At 38.4% G+C, this 18,416-nt stretch overlaps 1 protein-coding gene across 1 annotated transcript in view; it reads right to left on the reverse strand.

Annotated features, from left to right (window-relative positions):
• The window catches only part of MUSK (muscle associated receptor tyrosine kinase), a 63,841-nt gene that overhangs the window by 18,197 nt on the left and 27,228 nt on the right, over positions 1 to 18,416 (reverse strand). Inside the window, 3 exon segments of the mRNA XM_084899289.1 lie at positions 5,570 to 5,572; positions 5,574 to 5,734; positions 13,238 to 13,362. Coding sequence (XP_084755415.1) covers positions 5,570 to 5,572; positions 5,574 to 5,734; positions 13,238 to 13,362 — 289 coding nt within the window.

Below are 18,416 nucleotides of genomic sequence, written 5' to 3' on the forward strand. Positions count from 1 at the left end.
TCTTACCAGATATATGATTTGCAAGTATTTTCTCCCATTTCATATGTTGCCTTTTCATTTTGATGGTTTCTTTTGCTGTGCATAAGCTTGTTAATTTAAAATAGTGCTACTTACTTGTTTTGCTTTTGTTGCTTGTGCTTTTGGTGTCATATTTTTAAAAATTGTTGAAAAAAACATTGTCAATGAGGTTGCCACCTATATTGTCTTTTTCGTCCTGATGGAAAAGATTTCAATCTTTCATTGTTGAGTATGATGATGGTTGTGGGTTTGTCATATATGGTCCATTTTGTGTTGAGGTATGATCCTCCTATACCCAATTTGTTGAGAATTTTTATCATGAAAACATATTGTATTTTGTTGAATGCCTTTTCTGTATCTATTGAGATAACGATATAATTTTTATCTCTCATTCTATTAATGTGGCATATCACATTTATTGCTTTGCATCCCTGGGATAAATCTCACTTGATCATGGTGCATGCTCCTTTTAATGTGCTATTCAGTTTACTGATGTTTTGTTTAGAAATTTTGCATCTGTATTTATTGGGGGTAGTGGTCTGAAGTTTTCTTTCCTTCTAGTGTCCTTATCTGGCTTTCATATCAGAATAATGCTGGCCTACTAAAATGAGTTTGGGTCTCTGCCATAAGGCCCAGGATTCTGATGACAAAGAGAAGGCATCTTGCCAACTATCCTGTGATTTGAACCTTTTGGATTTGTGACTGGAGGGGAAATGCAACTTCCTGGTTCATAGGGAGAGGTTCCAAAAGTGTTTCTGACTCCTTTTGATGACTAATAACAAATGTAAATGAGTCAGAAAGAAGTATATCATATTTCTTAAACAATGCATAAGGATTTGGGCAAACACATGGAAGAGTTTGGGGAAAATAAGTGCTGATTTTTTTTTTTCTTTTCTTGTCCTTAAACGGTAGAAGTATCATTAAACTTAATCTGAAGCACTAGACCAGATTTTTCCATTTCCAGTTTTCCCCGCCAGGATGAGTAAATAAACAGATGGAGAAAAAGCTTCAAAGTGAGACACAAAGAATGTGACAAAGGGGCTGTTGACTACAGAACACAAAGGGAGGATGGGGTTGACTGAAATAAGAGAAAGAAGTTTGAGGTAAGGAAGCATTGCCAGAATGTCAAAGGGTGGCACCATATCTGACACCAGGCTCTGGTTCTCTGGCCAGCCCCAGCAGAGGCCAAAAGGAGAAAGTGACCTGAAAAAGAAATAGAGAAAGCAGGTGCCACAGCCAAGCTCTGGAATATCTGGAGAGCATAAGACCAAGGCTCTTTGAAATAGTTTTGAGTTAGAGTGACTCAACAGATTCCTTTCACCATAGTGGCCTCACTTCTGTAGAACATTGGTCCAGGGAGCACTGCAGAGTTAGAAGGTAATTTCCTCAATGATGGCAGAAGGACTTCATGAAACATCTAGCAGGTTTAACTAAAAAGAAAAAGTCAAAGTGATGAAGAGAAAATGGCAGGTGTCTCATGGTGTTCAGAGGTCTTATTCCATTGTGCCATTGAGACATCTTCACTGGATCTTCCTGGGGAAATACTAGGAAAAGTAGAGGAGCTTAAAATCTCCTTATAGTCAGTGAGATCCACAGGGAAAACAGATCAGAGGCTGAACAAAAGGCCTTGTATATTTTTATGAGTTAGCAACTGGAGGGAGTTCCTCTTTCCTTCTTCTTGGTAACTTTTTCCCCCATGTGCAGGATTAAAATTTATTGATTCAAGTGTAGTACCTAACACTTGCTCAACATGCATTTTCAGACTCATTGACTAAAGTCAGGACATTGCTGGTTCCCTTGCCCTTACAGAGGTCACTGCTCCTCACCTGCATTCAACTTTGCTGCTGCAGCATATCTCAAGCCCTCTCGCTGCTATGTGCCAATCCATGAGTTGCTCCCACCATTCCTTTACCCACACATATCCTAGTGCTATTTTTCCAAGGCTGCTGTTGCTGATTGCTCCTATCCTCTCTCTGGTCTAATATCAACATTGATCACTCTTCCCTGCACCCTGGGATATTGCCTTTCTATGCTGCCTGTCCATACCTTAGGGTTCTTTCTACTGTCAGGGGGGAAAATATATATATATATTAGTGGGGGGGATATAGGGGTTAGGGAGAGGGAGATTACAGCTTAATCTGCTGGTATGTTCTATTTACTAATGGAATTGAATCAGGTTCTCATTTGGGGTGGGATAGGGATGAAGGGGAAATGTTGTTTTAGATGATGTGATGACAGCCATGCTCTATAGTTCTTTTATCATCAAGAAATCATGTCCATGTGAGGAATCTGACTTTTCAGGGCAAATATACCCATTTTATTAGATTCTTCTTATTGGTCATGTCACTACCTTCTGTGTACTTATTATGGGTAGGCTCTGAAAGTTGCTACACTTTTCCAAGGGGGAGTTTGTGACAATTCCCTCCAACTTGGTATATTATGAAAAGGAGGGAAATAAGGAAATTAAGAATTCAGATACACATTTTATAGATTTCTATTTTCTGGACCAATATCCTAGAAGAGATATATATATTGATAAATTGAGGAAAAAGCCAAAAGCCTAGGGAATTTTCTTATGTTTGATTTGGCAAGCTAGAAACATAAAATCTTATAAGGGTCTCTTACCCTGACAAGGGATGGTCACATTAGTGTAAAAATGGTAACATGACATGGTTGGGTAGAGAGCAGGGCTAAGTTGGTAGGTCTGAATCGCTCTTGGATTTTGTGTTATTTGCAAGTGATTCAGAAGTTGCATCAGGCCCCATGAGGGATAAGAAGGGCTGGGTTGGAATTCAGCAGGCCTTCCATAGTAGGGAGAGGCAGGGTGACCTACTTGCAGAGCCTCTAGAGAGGGGCTTAAAGAATTTGACTGAGATGCAGAGGGCTGTGCTGCTACAGGAGGAACCTCAAAGGGGCTGAGCTAGCCAGGGAGGTCTTCTGGATTCTAACCAAGCCCAGAAACGAGATCACTGGAGACCAGGGGGCCCAGAGGATACCACTGCATAAATTTAAGTCTCTTTCTGCCATGCCATCTAGGGAAGGGATGGAAAGAGGAAAGGCAGGAAGAATCCTGGCAGGGAATCGACCTTTGAATGACTTAATAACTTCCTGAAATGAGACTCTCTTAAGATTAACAATATTATTTCTTCTTTTCTGCCCAGAGGAAGTGTAAATTTAACTAGATTAGATCAGTTCATTTTCTTTTTCTCCCTGCCCTCCCCCCAGCTCACTCTCCACCTCTACACACACACACACACACACACACACACACACACACACACACAGAGATTTTTTTAAACATTGGATCTTGATGAAATATAAAAAAATGTAACATAATGAAACTAAAATGATATCAAATAATTTAAAGGCATCAAAATTTTAATTATTTTATCTCATGTTCTTGTTTTGTTTTGTTTTTATTGATCATTATTTGTCTAGACACCTTTCTCAAAATCTCAGACACATCTTAACTTATTCCGCTACCACATTCAAACACTTTTAAATCTCATCATTTCTATCCTGCTCGGTCCTATGCATCTCTTCTCTTCTATCTGTACCAATTGCTACTGTTGTTGTTTGGACATTTATGAGTTTTCTAGACTCCTAGAATAGACTCCTTCTTGCCTTGCCTGCCAAACTTCTGACAACCAACATTTATTTTTAAAAATATTTTATTGATTTCAGAGAGAAAGGGTGAGGGAAAGAGAGATTGAAACATCAATGATGAGAGAGAATCATTGATTGGCTGCCTCCTGCATCCCTGCCCCCACTGGGGATCAGGCCTGCTACCAAGCATGTGCCTTTGTCCAGAATTGAACCCTGGACCATTCAGTCTGCAGGCCGACGCTCTTCCACTGAGCCTAACATTTGTTAATTTGATAAAGGATATAAATATAAGACCATATCGCTTGTCCCCTCTGAAATAATTAAATGACTTCCACTGATTGAAGAATACATTCATCCTAGTTAGACTCTTCATAACCCGGCTGGAGTCCACATTTCAAACATTTCTTTCCGCTCTTCTCATCACTCTCTGTCCCCATCATGCTCTAGACTTGCTGTTTTCTGAATACACTTCTACTTTTTCATCTCATACTCTTTTCTCCTGCTCCATTCCTTTAAGCACAACCTTTCTTTTTCTGCTTTTCACTGTTTATGCATCTGCCATAGAACATAGTCTCTGCCATCCGAAATATGACTGATTGACTTCCTTTCTGGATTTAAAGTCCCTGAAAGTCAGACACTCCCTTGTTAATTATCTCATTTGTTAATTAAGCCTGTATCCTTTACATAACACAATGACCTGAATCCAGTGTATGTAATAACTGCACATAAAAGTACTTTATAAACAACAAAGTGCTATGTAACCAATAATCCTTTTTTTATTTGTTGAGTTGAATTTGCTTTTAGGATTCTCACACATTTTTTTCTGGGAGAAATGTTTTCCTTCAGTAGAAATTTTAGAATAACTGATATGATGTCTCAAGACAACATAGGCACATATATTCCTGGAGATCTTAGTTTTAGAATCTTACTTTCATGGGTATGCCTCAGAGGTCCAGCTTTGCCCAATGCTCCCTTTATATTTTTCCATGGTCTCTGTTCGCCTCATATTAAACATGACAAGCATTATTAGAAATTTCTCCATCAGGGCAGATCAAAGAAGTGGCACTGTAGTAAGCAATTCCAGGCTCTGGAAACCTGGCACTGGGCACAGGTTCTACCAATGCTTGAATTACATGTGCGCACAAGCATCTTTCTGCTGACCCCTGTGTATTGGACATGCTATGAATATAACATGCTGGGAATTTCCTGATACAGGGATTATTTTCATCTCTAGAGATTCCACAGATGTTCTCAGGGGCCTTTGGGACATTTAAATTTTAAAAATAAACATTCAAAACCCAACACAAGTATCCCAGAACTCTATGTATCTTTTCCTTGGAACACCTGTAAGTCCTGCTATCACTTACATGAAACAGGAAAGGGAAAGTCACATACTCCTAAGCAAAATTGCCCTCCAGAAATAGCCATGAAGAAATTGTCACAACCATGGTAAATACCTCCAACTTACTCTGTGAGAGTCTTGGAAAGTTTGATAAACCCAAAAGAAAAAAGAGGAGGAAGGGAAAAAAGAGAGAGAAGGGAAAGGAGAGAAAAGGTGGAAAAGGAAAGATAAAAAATGAAAGGAAAAGAGAAAAGGGGGAAAGGGACAAATAGAGGGGAGGGAAGGAAGGAAGGAAGGAAGGAAGGAAGGAAGGAAGGAAGGAAGGAAGGAAGGGAGGAAGAAAGGGAGGGAGGGAGGAAGGAAGGAAGGAAGGAAGGAAGCTTTTGAAAGCTGTTACCCATCACTTGAGTAGGTATCTGAGGATAAAGTTTTTGAGGCAATAAATCAGCAAAATCAATAATTATGGGGTGTCCACATGAAGGATAAAATAAGCTAAAGGTGACTGGAGTAAAATATATATAAAAATATTTTCCCAATATGAGATATTTGTGGAATAAAGCTAACTCTTCTCCCCTCCTGGAGCAAGCAATTGCAAAAACCCACCTTACCTCCTATACTGACAGTGGCTGCAGCCTTTGAAGTAGTGAATTTATCTCCATGCTTATTAGTAGCTATGCATGTGTAGAGCCCAGGCTTGGTGATAAACAGCTGCAGTCTTGAGTCAATCACTCGGTCTTTCACACTTTCTTGAATGGACCCAGAAGAAACCTGTTGGAGTAGGGAGAAAAAAACACACATAGAATTAGGTAAAAGATTTCCTAACTTTCTGTATCAGTAGACTTGAAAGAAAATGGATTAGGATTATGATCAAAAGGCATCTAGTAGGTTGCAAAAATACAGTCTTTTCTGTCTGTATGTCCATGACCTTGTAATGTGACTGTAGCTTTTCCCTCAAAAGGAAGCATCTTCTAGTATAGGTTGGCCTTGTGACATGATTTAAAAGGACACAGAGATTTGTCAAGTTCTTGCACACTATTTTTGCTGTCTTGTTGCTCTTGGATCCTGTGACCTTCTGTGAACAAGCCAGAGATAGCCTGCTAGAGGATGAGGTAGATAGAGCCCAGTTATTCCCACTGTTCCAGAGTGGAGCCAACAATAACTGCCTACTAGTATATGATAAAGCTATTCTAGACCAAGATCAAGCAGTCCTGATTCAAATGAACGAAACTACCCAGTTGACTCATAGATTCCTGAGCATTCATGGTTATTGTTTTAAGCCACCGAGCTTTGGATGGTTGTGATACAGCAATAGATAACTAATGTAATTAAGGAAAGATAGGCAGTGTGGATTTCCCAAGATACACTCTCTATCTTTTGAAGATAAGAGATAATTAAGAATGAGAGGTTGTATACTTTTGGTCTTATTTTCCCATAACTTCTGTTCAGTTCCCCACACATATACATTGGATAGTTGGATGGTTACCCAAAAGAATGTTTGTGCAGCGGATTCTGTTTCTGAGGCATGACATACATCATGCCATACTTCTTACATCAGAAAATCAAATATCCTGGAAGAGGCAGGCTATCAATTCAGTATTTCACATAATTGTCAGGTTAATATACATACATGCTTATTTATTATTCATCATCATTCCAACTCTGTGGTTGTCACTGCCCAGTGCAGAGTTAGAATTTGTACGCTAATCTGACCCAAAATCCTGTGCTTTTCCTCACTCTTATAGTGCCTTCCCTAGTCCTCCAAATGAGAACAAATGAAGAGTCATTAGAAAATAAGAACAGTAACAGCAGTGATCTCCACAGATCAACCAACCATGAACAAAACAAATATCTGACTTGAATGTCATTGTTTAGGTGGTGGCATTAAAAAAAAAAATGGTGATTTACACTTTTTTTTTTTTCCAGCTCTGCCATTTTTTTTAATACTTTTTTTTTAAGTCATCACTGCTTATGTGAGGGGGAATGCCATAACAACTAAGGCTTTGATTTGCCTTGACATTATATTGGAGGGTGGAGATGGGTTCCAAGGACTTCTCTGCCCAGTAGTAGGGAATGAGGCTGGGAATGAGAAATTTGGAGCCAGTTATTTTGCTGTTTTGCCTGAGGGAGAGTTATAGACGATAGCAAGGGGGTTGGAAGCCCTGGGTTGAAGCCAGCTTTCTTCCTTCTGCAGCTGGGTGGCTGGCTGGCCCTGGAACCAATCACTCTCTGTAGCAATCAGGCAGTGAAGTTTGCCCTGTTAGCTTCTTTGTCTTTGCTATTCTCTGCTTGCATTACTAGAGTCCATCCTTATAATAAAATTAGTTATGTGAACATCAATTTACCTTAACTGGGGAAACTTCCTAGGTCAGATCAAGTATTGTGGCATTTTCCCCAGATAAGCAGACTGGATTCTATGAGAAATTAACAAGGTAGAGAGAAAAATATCTTTAAGAGACATATACTCACTTGGGACTTAAAATAAAATTCATTGTTGTACTTATCAGAAGTATAACTTCTTATGAATTTGAGTGTCCAAGTTAGATCAAAAGGACTGAACAATTTGAATTACATTTTTGGTCTCTCCATAAATTTTGTTTTGTTTTCAATTATAAAAGTGGGGGGTAGGCTCCCTATATTTTAATAAAAAGCAACAATGAGAGAAAAGCTGAAGACCTCTGTGCTCAATCACCATGCTGTATGCTACAAGGTTGTCTTGTCTATAAATATAATCCCTTTATAGTTTGTAGAAGTGAAATCTGTAGAAAGTTACCTTCCTCTGCAAAACTAGTCTTTTCTTTCAAGAAGTACAATGCCTTGGAAACAACTCTGAAATAGTAATTTCCTCCCTCCCCCCCCCGTCCCCCCCGTCCCCCCCCCCCCCCCCCCCCCCCGTCGCCTCCCCCCCACCCCCGCCCTGTTGCTGGCTTAACTCCAACTATTTTCATGTTCACACCTAAGAAAGTCTTTTTTAACATCTCCTCAAAGGTCACTGAAAACATTCTTGGTAGGGAAAATAAGCGATTTTTAAACTGCCTGACCTCTCTTCTGGATTTCATCCAGTTATTGAAACAGTTCAGCGAATAAGTGGAGTTACGGGGCTCCTTGCTTGATCATGTTGTGGCTCCTAAATGCTTTGCCTCCTGTTTGCAGAGGCCCAGTTGATCCAGTTTGTGACTCATGCACAGCGGGCCTTGTTAGTCATAGTTTGAATTTGTTTTTCTTCCTTCATGGATCATCCTGACCAACAGTTTAGTGTTTTTGATGACCTAAAAACATAAACAACCCTCTGCCCTCCATTTTGATCTTTCTACCCTTCAGGTTTAAAAGATCAAAGGGGTGAGTTCAGATTTTTACTGTGAGTGTTCACCAAGGTTTGCCTAGGCAAAACCAAGATCTTCACTGAGGTGACTATACCTGGTGTTTAAGTAAATACATTATTTTCTCCAAGTCACCCATGCATGCTGACATGAAGGAACTGGGTAAACAGCTCTCTGCTCAGTGTGTGGTGTTCACTTTCTCAAAAGAAGGCAAACAGGAAGCTTTATTGAGTAGGCATAGTGGTTCACACCTGAGAAAATGGATGGGAAACCTTATAGAGCGGGTGGGGAACCTCTTTTTCTGCCAAGGTCCATTTCGTTATTTACGACATCATTTTGGGGCCATACAAAATTATCAACTTAAACATTAGCCTGCTTATTTGTTCAAACATTTCATTTATTCTCCCTAATGCCTTAGCAAGGCCAGACGAAATGATTTTGCAGACCTTGTATGGCCCACAGGCTGGATGTTCCCCACCCATTTTGCAAGGTGGCAAGGTGTTATAGAAGACCTGTGGGATATTTTAAATATGTCATTATGCATTATGCTGTTTTGAGATCATCTATCCACTTCTCAGATGTGTAACTTCTTACGAATTTGAGTGTCCAAGTGCTGGATAATCTCTTAACTTCTTCATGCTTTGAATTTAGCATAGGAAGACCTTTGCAAGGTATTCTGGTCTCACTGGCCTTGTCCTGAAAATAGTACCAGCTATCTGGGTTTAACTCACTGAGCTGCTAGGTGTGGTCCAGGGGATAGAGGTTCAGGGATTTGTAATAATGCCTATCTGTGCATCATAGAAAAAGGAATAATAGACTGAGAAAAATGTCCATATTGCTTCTGATCAGCATAGCCATAAACATTGGCCTCTTTTAATCTAGTTGCTAAAATATTCCACACACAAAAAATGATATATATGTCGTTATTTTGAGTTACACAGCTAATAGGATAAGATGACTTCAAAGATCATGTACATTGAACCTAACATTCTGCCTCTTAAAAAACATGTGTAAAATATAGGTGAGCCTCCCTTTAAGAAAATTTACAAACACAATTCAATGCAGATGATTTGGCAATTTGATAACATTCTTCTAATAAATTAAAATGGTTCAACTTTTAAAATAATTTAGGAACTATATTTATTGAACAAAGCAAAGGAGCATGCAACTTTTCTACATTTTTTATTAAATGACAAAATAATAGATATTACTATAGGTATAACTTGAAATAAATCTGGTTATCACAATATAAGGATATTTTCTTTTAGAAAAGCTCTGCTTCTCCACATCCAACTACTATTTCTAATGTTGTAAAACAAGAGCAACATTACAGCTCACTCTGAAGTTCATCTAAGAGTACAAATTTTCATGAAAAATAAATGCCATATCCACAGGAAGAAAGCGAAATAATTCACGAACACTTTGGGGTATGTTGCTGCCTTTTTCTTGTTTCGGCTATAATTGTTTGGAGTGTTAGTTTATTGGTGTGTTCACTGAGGGAGAGAAAAGGAGCATCCACATCTCCTAGAGGACCTGTTGTACATAGTAGTTTGTTAGTGAAGTTAGTTCACTAACTTGTAGTTAGGAAAGAGCCACAATTCAAACTCTGTTTTATTTATTCCGTGCCTACTAGCTCCCAGGTCTGCATTCATCTTCATTCAGTCCACCCAAAATGATAACAGGGCTGTGAGCTCTGTCCTGTTATCCTTAACAGACTTTCTGGTTTGCTACTTGTACCACGTTTAATGCCTGAAATTGTCTCCGTTTCCTGTGATTTGCATCAGCACAGGCAGTCATCTCAATTTCGTTTGAATTTGGAGCATATCACCAAGGATAAAGCTTGGCTGTAAGAGCAACACTTCTCTCTGACAGATGTACTACAGATGTACTTTGCTTTCTTCCTGGGAGAGAGTCACTGTTAGGTTGTTGTATTTCTGTTTTAGAATCTGGGGCAATGGGTCTATTTAGCCTTTTGCTTTTTGTGAATCACATCTTAAAGGGTTAAGTTGGGGTCTCAATAAGACGAAAACTAACTCAAACCATCTGACTTTTTTATTACTCTCAACTCCAACAGATAGAATCATACATTGCCCAGTTCTAAACTAATAGAGCCTTTTGAAAACTCTGGGTTGTTTTAAAAACATATAGCTTTTCTTTACTACTGTTTCCAGGGAGTAAGACAAATAAGTAAAGTCATGTTGTCAGCCCCCCAGTTTTCTTTCACCATGTCTTTAGAACTTGAGATGCTTAACACAACTATAACAGCCTCCATGGAAAAGCCACAAAACGTACTGCCAAATAAGATTCAAATTTTAAATGATACAAGATTTAATTGGAGAGCTAAAGAAGAACAGGACTATGAATTACTTTATTATAATTTAGCAAAATTAGAGACTGTTAGCTCTGATGTCATATTGAAGATCACCTTCTCCAGACACTTGACATCTCTGTCATTATAGACATGGGAAAATGTGTGAGTCTCAGAGGTAAATGGACTCCCCTAAAATTTTATTAACTGGAGAGGAGCATTTACAACTTAGGTCTTCTAACTCCCAACCTCATTCTTACTCCAGCATACTTAAAGTTACATGCTTATAAAATGTCATCCATTTATTCACTTAATTGTGAATAAGGTTCATGGTAGACAATTAGATAAGATGAACCAATTTTAATAACAAATTATGAGAAAGGTGGGTTTTTCTCAAGCATCAGAAAAGGAAAATAAAAGGCCCTTCAACAGAAACAATAGTGAAAATAAAAATAGTAAATGAATTATAAGCTTTAGAGGGTGCTATAGGCAAGATGGCATTCTTCATTAGATGGGGAGGCCTTAGAATGTGCAATCTTTTTTCTGATTTACAACATCCACCCAAACAAATTTCATTCACCAACCGTGTTCCACACACGTCTCTCCCCTTTTCGGCTTCTTCTTCTTCTTCTTTTTATTTTTTTTCATATCCAGTGGCCTACTTCTTCCCTTTTCTTTCCTCTCCTTTTTCAGCCTCCACCCCTCATTTGGAACATTCATTTGGCTTTAAAATGCTATCATTAATATATTGTAATATGATAATATATGGACACTGTGGCCAAGACACCAAAAAGTTGGACAGAGACTATGCCTCAAAACATGAACATGAAAATAGCTGAGAATCCCTTAGATGAGTGATCAAGGTTTTAGTTGTTCAGCTATATTGAGAGCCATCCCCACTCCATCTCCTTGAGGCATGAAAGAGGGTCCTCAATAGGACCACCTAGAGAGTTGATATATGTCCCCTGTTGTGTAGTAAAGGATTAATCAATGGGCTTGATTGCTCAAACCCTGCACAGTAGAAAGAAAAAACTGGCCTTTGACTGGCTCCTGAGAGATAACCATATCCCTTGGAATATCCTGTCTGATAAGCATGTTTTTGTATACCTGAGACCTGGGACCAAGCCAGATAGTTCATGTTAACAATGTAAATTGTTCACCGAGGACCTCAGGTCATGCTTTATCAGTTCAACCTTTGGAGAGCTGGAGATTAGTTAAAATCAGTCATGTTAGCCCTCCATTCCTCCATAACTAAGCCTCAGTAAAAACTGCACACCAAGATTTGAGTGAGCTTCCCTGGTATAATTTGTACATGTTGTCATACATCACTGCTTGGACCATTAAGCACTCTCCATGCAACTTCACTGGGAGAGGACAACTGATTAATTTACTGATTTTAGCCTGATTCCTTTCACTGTAATAAACTAGAACCAAAAGTGTAACAGCTTCTCTGGGTTCTGTCTTTTTAGTGAATCATCAAACTTGAAGGTGATATTGGGGACCCTGACACACATGCAGTTTCTTGACACAGCAGACAGGTGTCTCATTCCCATTTATAAAATCTAAGAAGCAGAGTCAGGCTACCTAGCAGTTTCAATGGAGGGAGCAAAGAGGTAGTAGCTCTGTTCAATGGTCTGGACCCAGAGGTTTGTAGAAGATCTGAGTTGGAGTTATTTTCAAATCTTTCAAAAGGACCTTCAGAGAGACTCCCCATCAACTAACAAATTGGGGAATGAAAGGGAGATAGTGATCTTGAGGGAAGTGCATCACTGGCATCATCATGAGTATTCCCTGATTTCTGAAGAGTCAGTTTTAAACACTTGTCAGGCACAGAGTTGTAAAGCAGACTTGAAAGACAGTTAAATTAGACAGTTTCCATCCTAATGACTGCTCCTCCCTTCCTACCCCAAATGTGTTCGAGTCATAAATAGCAGTTAGGAAATGGGGGAAGAATGAATGAGTATATTCTAGCAATGAACTGATTCTAAGTGATAAATTTTTAAAAATATGTTTTTATTGATTCCAGAGAGGAAGGGAGAGGGAGAAATAGATGGAAAAATCAAAGATTCGAGGGAATCATTCATCAGCTGCTTCCTGCACACCCCCTCCTGGGGTTCGAGCCCACAACCCTGGCATTGTGCCCTGACCAGGAATCAAACTGTGACCTCCAGATCTCTAGGTTGATGCTCAACAATGTGAGCCACATCAGCCAGGCTTAAATGGTGTTTTGTAAAAATTATTTTACTTGTGTGGTAAGGAATTGCTAACACTTCCCTTTTACACAAAGGCATAAAGAATTTGATTTTCTACTATAATATATCCCATGATACAAGGAATGTAAGCCCATGGTGTTCAATTTCTATGGCAGTGACTTCTAGCATGAAAATATTGGAAGGATTTGAAAAGAGAGGTGCAGCTGAGAGCAATGACAGAGATCAGGGTAACTACAAATACAGGGATGGATAAAAGTAGCTCTATACTTTTGTATATAGAAAATAATATGACAATTAATAAATAATAAAGAATAAACCATGTTTCAGGTACTCAACTGGAAACCTACTTTTGCCAACCCCCCTATGTGGTATATACTGAAATTCACCACCAGTGAGTCTTCCCCAGACAAATCCCCACATAGATAGTACTCACGGCATTTCCATTTTCAAACCAGGTGATGGTGGGGACAGGGATGCCTGTTGCCATACAACGCAGGGTCACAAAGGAGCCAAAGGTGACATTGTGGGATTCAGGAGCCCGCAGGATTCTGGCAAAAACTGTTAGGAAAACAAGAAGTGGTGAATGCCTCTTTCCTTTGAAGTGGTCAAGTGGAGTGGTCTTTACAGAATGCAGGAGGCTGCCAATCAATGATTCTTTCTCATCATTGATGCTTCTATCCCTCTACGTTCCTATCTCTGAAATCAATAAAACACATTTTTTTTAAAAAAAAAAGAGGGAGTGAAGGTGGCACCTCCATTGACGTTTCATAACAACAAGGCTCAAAGGTGAAATGGTAAAAAGTTGCAATTATGCTGCATGGGTCCAAAGAAGTATCAATCAGGACTGTATGACAGAGGCTGTCCCCCTTAGACATTCTCAGTTTCTCAAGAACACAAGCCAGCCAGGAGGCAGGGTATATTTCCTCCAGAATGACTAACATGATACCTCATCTGAGCACTTCATAGGAGATTCCTCCCAATTTGGCTCAAGTTGTGAGCACTTGACAACTACCATAGGCTGGCTGGCATCCTTGCAAGGATGAACCCATGTAATCTTGTTTTTTTCTAATGTTTTCTGGCAACAATAATGGAGACCTAGATTATATAGCATACTTGAGTCCACATTCATCATTTGGCCGAAGTAACTCTTGTAGGTGTTAGGGCTATCCTTATGTGTCATACATTTTGTTTTTAGTGTGAGACTATTGAAATGATCGTTTTGTGGGTCCCATTGTCTCTGAGAATCTGAAAAAAGAAGGGTCTTTGAACAGCTTGTAATGGCATTACTTCACTCCCATAGGTGCTGTAAAAGGGTGAGAGCAGCAGCTCACAGGTTGAGAACTGCTGTAGAGCCTAAGACCATCGGAAAACACAGATATTTGCATTACGATTCATTAATAGCAAAATTACAGTTATGAAGTAGCAATGAAAATAGTTTTATGGTTGGGGGGTCACCACAACATGAGGAACTGTATTAAAGGGTTGCGCCATTAGAAAGGTTGAGAACCACTGATCTATTGGGTTTCAACACAAATGTCTCATCATAATGTTTCCTGGATCCATTGCTTTATTCTTGTTTATGTTTTGTCATAGCATTTATCATTATGTCTTAATTATTGATTTTTTGGTTTTTTGGTTCTTTACTTGGAATGTAGGCATCACAAAGGGCAGAACATGCTTTGTTCATTTATACAGGCCGATTGATAGACATATGATAGGTAGATAGATAGATAGATGATCCAGAATCCTGCATGGTATATGGTGGACATTCATAAATATTTGTTAAATGAATAATAACTGAGTGAATGAGTTACGCCTCTGATTGGTGAGACTGGGACTTGTACATGCTGTGAGTATCTCAGCCCTCTCTGGGCCATCATTCTCCTAGCTACCTTGCAACCAAGAAGTTGTGGCGTTAGCATGCAGCAGGTAAGTTCTCCAGGTCAGGGCTTCTCCATCCTACAACTCAGGGTGAAGGGTTGCAGAATGGAACAGAATTAAGGAGAATGAAGAATCATAAGTTATGTTAGTCTAATTCTTGGGTGAAGGAATATAAAGCTTTATTTTCCATCAAGTTTTATCAGCAAAAACACTGATATTGCTATTACCCATCTGTCCTAAGCACAAAAGATGAAAGTTGGGTAAAAGGAATTCCATCACATTTATAAAACACAAAGTAAAGCCCATTGCAATTAAAAATAAATGCCAGCCTAAACTTCTTGGATAATAATACATCTATAATAATAAACATAGACATAGTTGAATAATAAACTCCCATTATTTTAGTGGTAGCCACAAATTAAAATTACATTTGAGGTCATTCATTTTTAAAGTAATGTGATATGTTTCATATCAAGTAAAATAACTATTTACTACTTCTACTTGTGATTTATTTGCATGAAAGTTAATATAAAAATGTTTTTGTTACATAAATAAGATGCTTAATAGAAGGGGTATGACAATACTTAGTAATTTGGAGTATGTCTACAACTGTTTTGATATGGATTTTTAAAGGAAAAAATGATCCATTCTTCTTTCAATAGAGTTACCCATCATTCTTCAATTCGCTGTGAGCTCTTGCCCATTTCCTTTCCTATTGTTCATCGGCAACATAGAAAATAGACACGGGCAATATTTATCCCTGCATTTTCTATCATGATATCTAGTCATAAGTTTGGGCCTTTAATTTCTCTTGGCTAAGTTTACGGTGCTAACTGAAGGTTGAGAATCTTATATTCAAAATTGTGCTTAAGCAGCCAGTGATTCCAAAGTCCTTTATAACAAAACTGTAACATTTTCCTCTCGCTTTTTCTCTGTCTCTCCATTTTTCAAAGCACTTTTCAAATACATTAGTTTTATTATTGATTATCACTGTTACAATCTGGACTTGTAATCAGGAGATACAGCCATTATTCACTTTGAAACTGCACTGTGTGTGATGGAGGCCCAATGGGCCGGGGATCCAAATGAAGACTGAAATTAATGAGGGTTTGGCTTGAGATGAATTACCTCACTTTTTCTGGTAAGGGAATAAGACCACAGGAATGCAGTCCCATATAAATGCTGTTTGAGCAATTATTTCAGAGGACACCATGCACTCTCATTGATTTTATTTCCTCTTGTTCTTTTCTTTATAATTTTCTAGTTTCCCTTACAGAAATTTTTAAGGTTACTTGATTTAAATAAAAAGTGGCTGATAGTAAATTGCAAGCAAACACAAATAAAACTAAACTAAAAAAAATTACACAGGAACAGGTGAAATTATTTCATCTAAATTTAGTTGTAAGTAGCCTGATGTTCAGAAATAGGGACACAGCACAAATACCATATTTGAGTTATTATGATACGGAGGTGCCATTTCAAATAATTCCAGTCTAATATTGGTCATAGGAAAACTTGTTCTAGGATAGGGTTTTACCCCCCCAAAACAAATGATTTTCAGCTACTTTGCACTATATACAATTGAAAATTAATTTGTTTAATTGGTTTGGAGCAATTGCATAATACTTGTCTTTTTGTGATAGTAACAATAAAAGCCCAAGCTGGCACCTTGATACTTCTACATTTCTTCAAAAATTTTAACACCCTCTCCTCCCCAAAGACTTTCAGTCAAAAGGTTACTTTCCATTCCAGCCTGTGTGACACTGATAGTCTCCTGCTGATTTATCTCATTTCACTTTGTCTGCATTTTCAGAATTTGGAATACCAACTTTAAAATTTCTGTTGATTCAATCTTTTCTTAATAAAATAGTTACCAAGTACATTATATAATAGATTAGCCCATCTATTGTAATAACACTCTGTTAAATGCTGACTTAATGTTCCCCATACACCGTATGTTATTTCCTTACAAAATAAGGCACTTAGAGTTGTTTATGAAGTCAGCAGAAAGAAACAATTGAATGGAGCCGTACATTTTAAAAGAAGCAGTGCAGAAAGAAAAAAAAAATACCTTTATTATCTTGCTCAGGTTCAGTTTCTTCTATTAATAAAAATAAGACAAAACAAACAAAAACAACACATCATGAAAAGGGAATATCAGTTGTGCAACAAGTAATTAGAATCTGCTTGTTTCTTATTTCAATAAAAAACAAATGCAATCAAGGGAAAGGCTGACCTTTTCAAAGCTAACTACTACATGATGTAAAATTTCAAATGATTGTTGTTAGCCAGGCAGTACTCCACAGAAAGTAAACCACAGCACACCAACAACATAGCTCACTCATGCATTTTTATTTATGTTGACAATTACCTTTTCTTTCAAGGTAACAGACTCCCTACTCTCTTCTTACAAAATGTGTTTCTTCCTGTTAGCGTGGCTTCTCCTCTTACAAGGCCCTGCTGCGAAGTCAGGGATGTTGAATCTGGGATCTCAGCTATCATTTCTATGGCAATAGACTCATGTTGTGGTAAACAGAGGATTAGGGGGTTTCTGCAGAACAGAGCCTGTCACCAGCTGAGAGTCCCTCTGTTTCAGCTCTCAGAGGCTGCTCAGAGCACAGAGGATGAGTTCACCATCTGCTAGGAAACTGCGAGTGAAGCAAGCTACAAAGAAAATGTAAAAATGTCTAACTTGGGTAGACAGAATTGATAATTCATTACATAAAAAAATTATAGGAAAGAGACAAGGTTTAATATAACCATATCAGATACAGGTTCCCACATGAAACTCTATTTTTCTTTCTGGGAAGGTTTATTTGTTCGTGTCAATTTAGATCTTTCTTCAAATTAATGATAAGTTAACTGCAACTTGTATTTATAATTCTAAAATAATGCTATTGTTAACTACTCTCAATGCTGAAAATACATTGCAGAGTTCTTTGCAGTTTATGGATATTTGCACACATTATATATTATCTCATTTAACTCTGACCATATCCTTTTGATTATACATAACGGATATTGCTCAGCCGATTTTCCAGACAAGGAATCTGAGATAGATTTGCTGCAGGTGCAGAGCCAGAAATTTTTTGCTTTGTATGTAGCATCATAGTGAAAAGGCCTCATTTCTACACTTAACACCAATCCTCTTAAATGTAAATGAACTCATAATTTTCCATTTATAGTTTTCTCTATCTGAACTTTTCCTGCCTTCACCAACCAAATCAGTGGCATGTTCTTACTTATTTTTAAGTAGCAAGATCAAAGACTACTTAAAATTTCTGTGAACAAAAAAACTTCTGTGACCTGCTCAGGGGGGTTCACATGGCAGCCCTGACAAGCTCAGTGACCGGGAGTAACCACGCAGGATGGTCTGATCAGAAATGTCCAACTGGGAAGGCCATGGTGGGGAGTCACGTCTCAGGCCTGTAGCTTCCTTAGCAAAGGTCAGTCTTCACCGTAAGTGAGCCTGTCCACTGTTCTTAAGCATCTAAGATAACATACCTTTGAAATGTCAGAGTAATTCTCTTTTCTAAACCTCTTAAAGGCACCACTGCATGCACTGAACACAAGACCACCAGAGCACGAGATCACAGATTTCCTCATTGTTTTCTTGTTTTCCCTCTATATCAGATCTGTGTGCCGCAGAAAGAGAAATCCATTCCCTAGGCCCTGTTATTAAAACATGGATGCTAATCAGTACTGAATTCTTTGAATCACTTTGTAAAAGG

Source organism: Pipistrellus hanaki (genome assembly GCF_964339955.1).
Source record: "Pipistrellus hanaki genome assembly, chromosome: 11".
Lineage (NCBI taxonomy): Eukaryota > Metazoa > Chordata > Mammalia > Chiroptera > Vespertilionidae > Pipistrellus > Pipistrellus hanaki.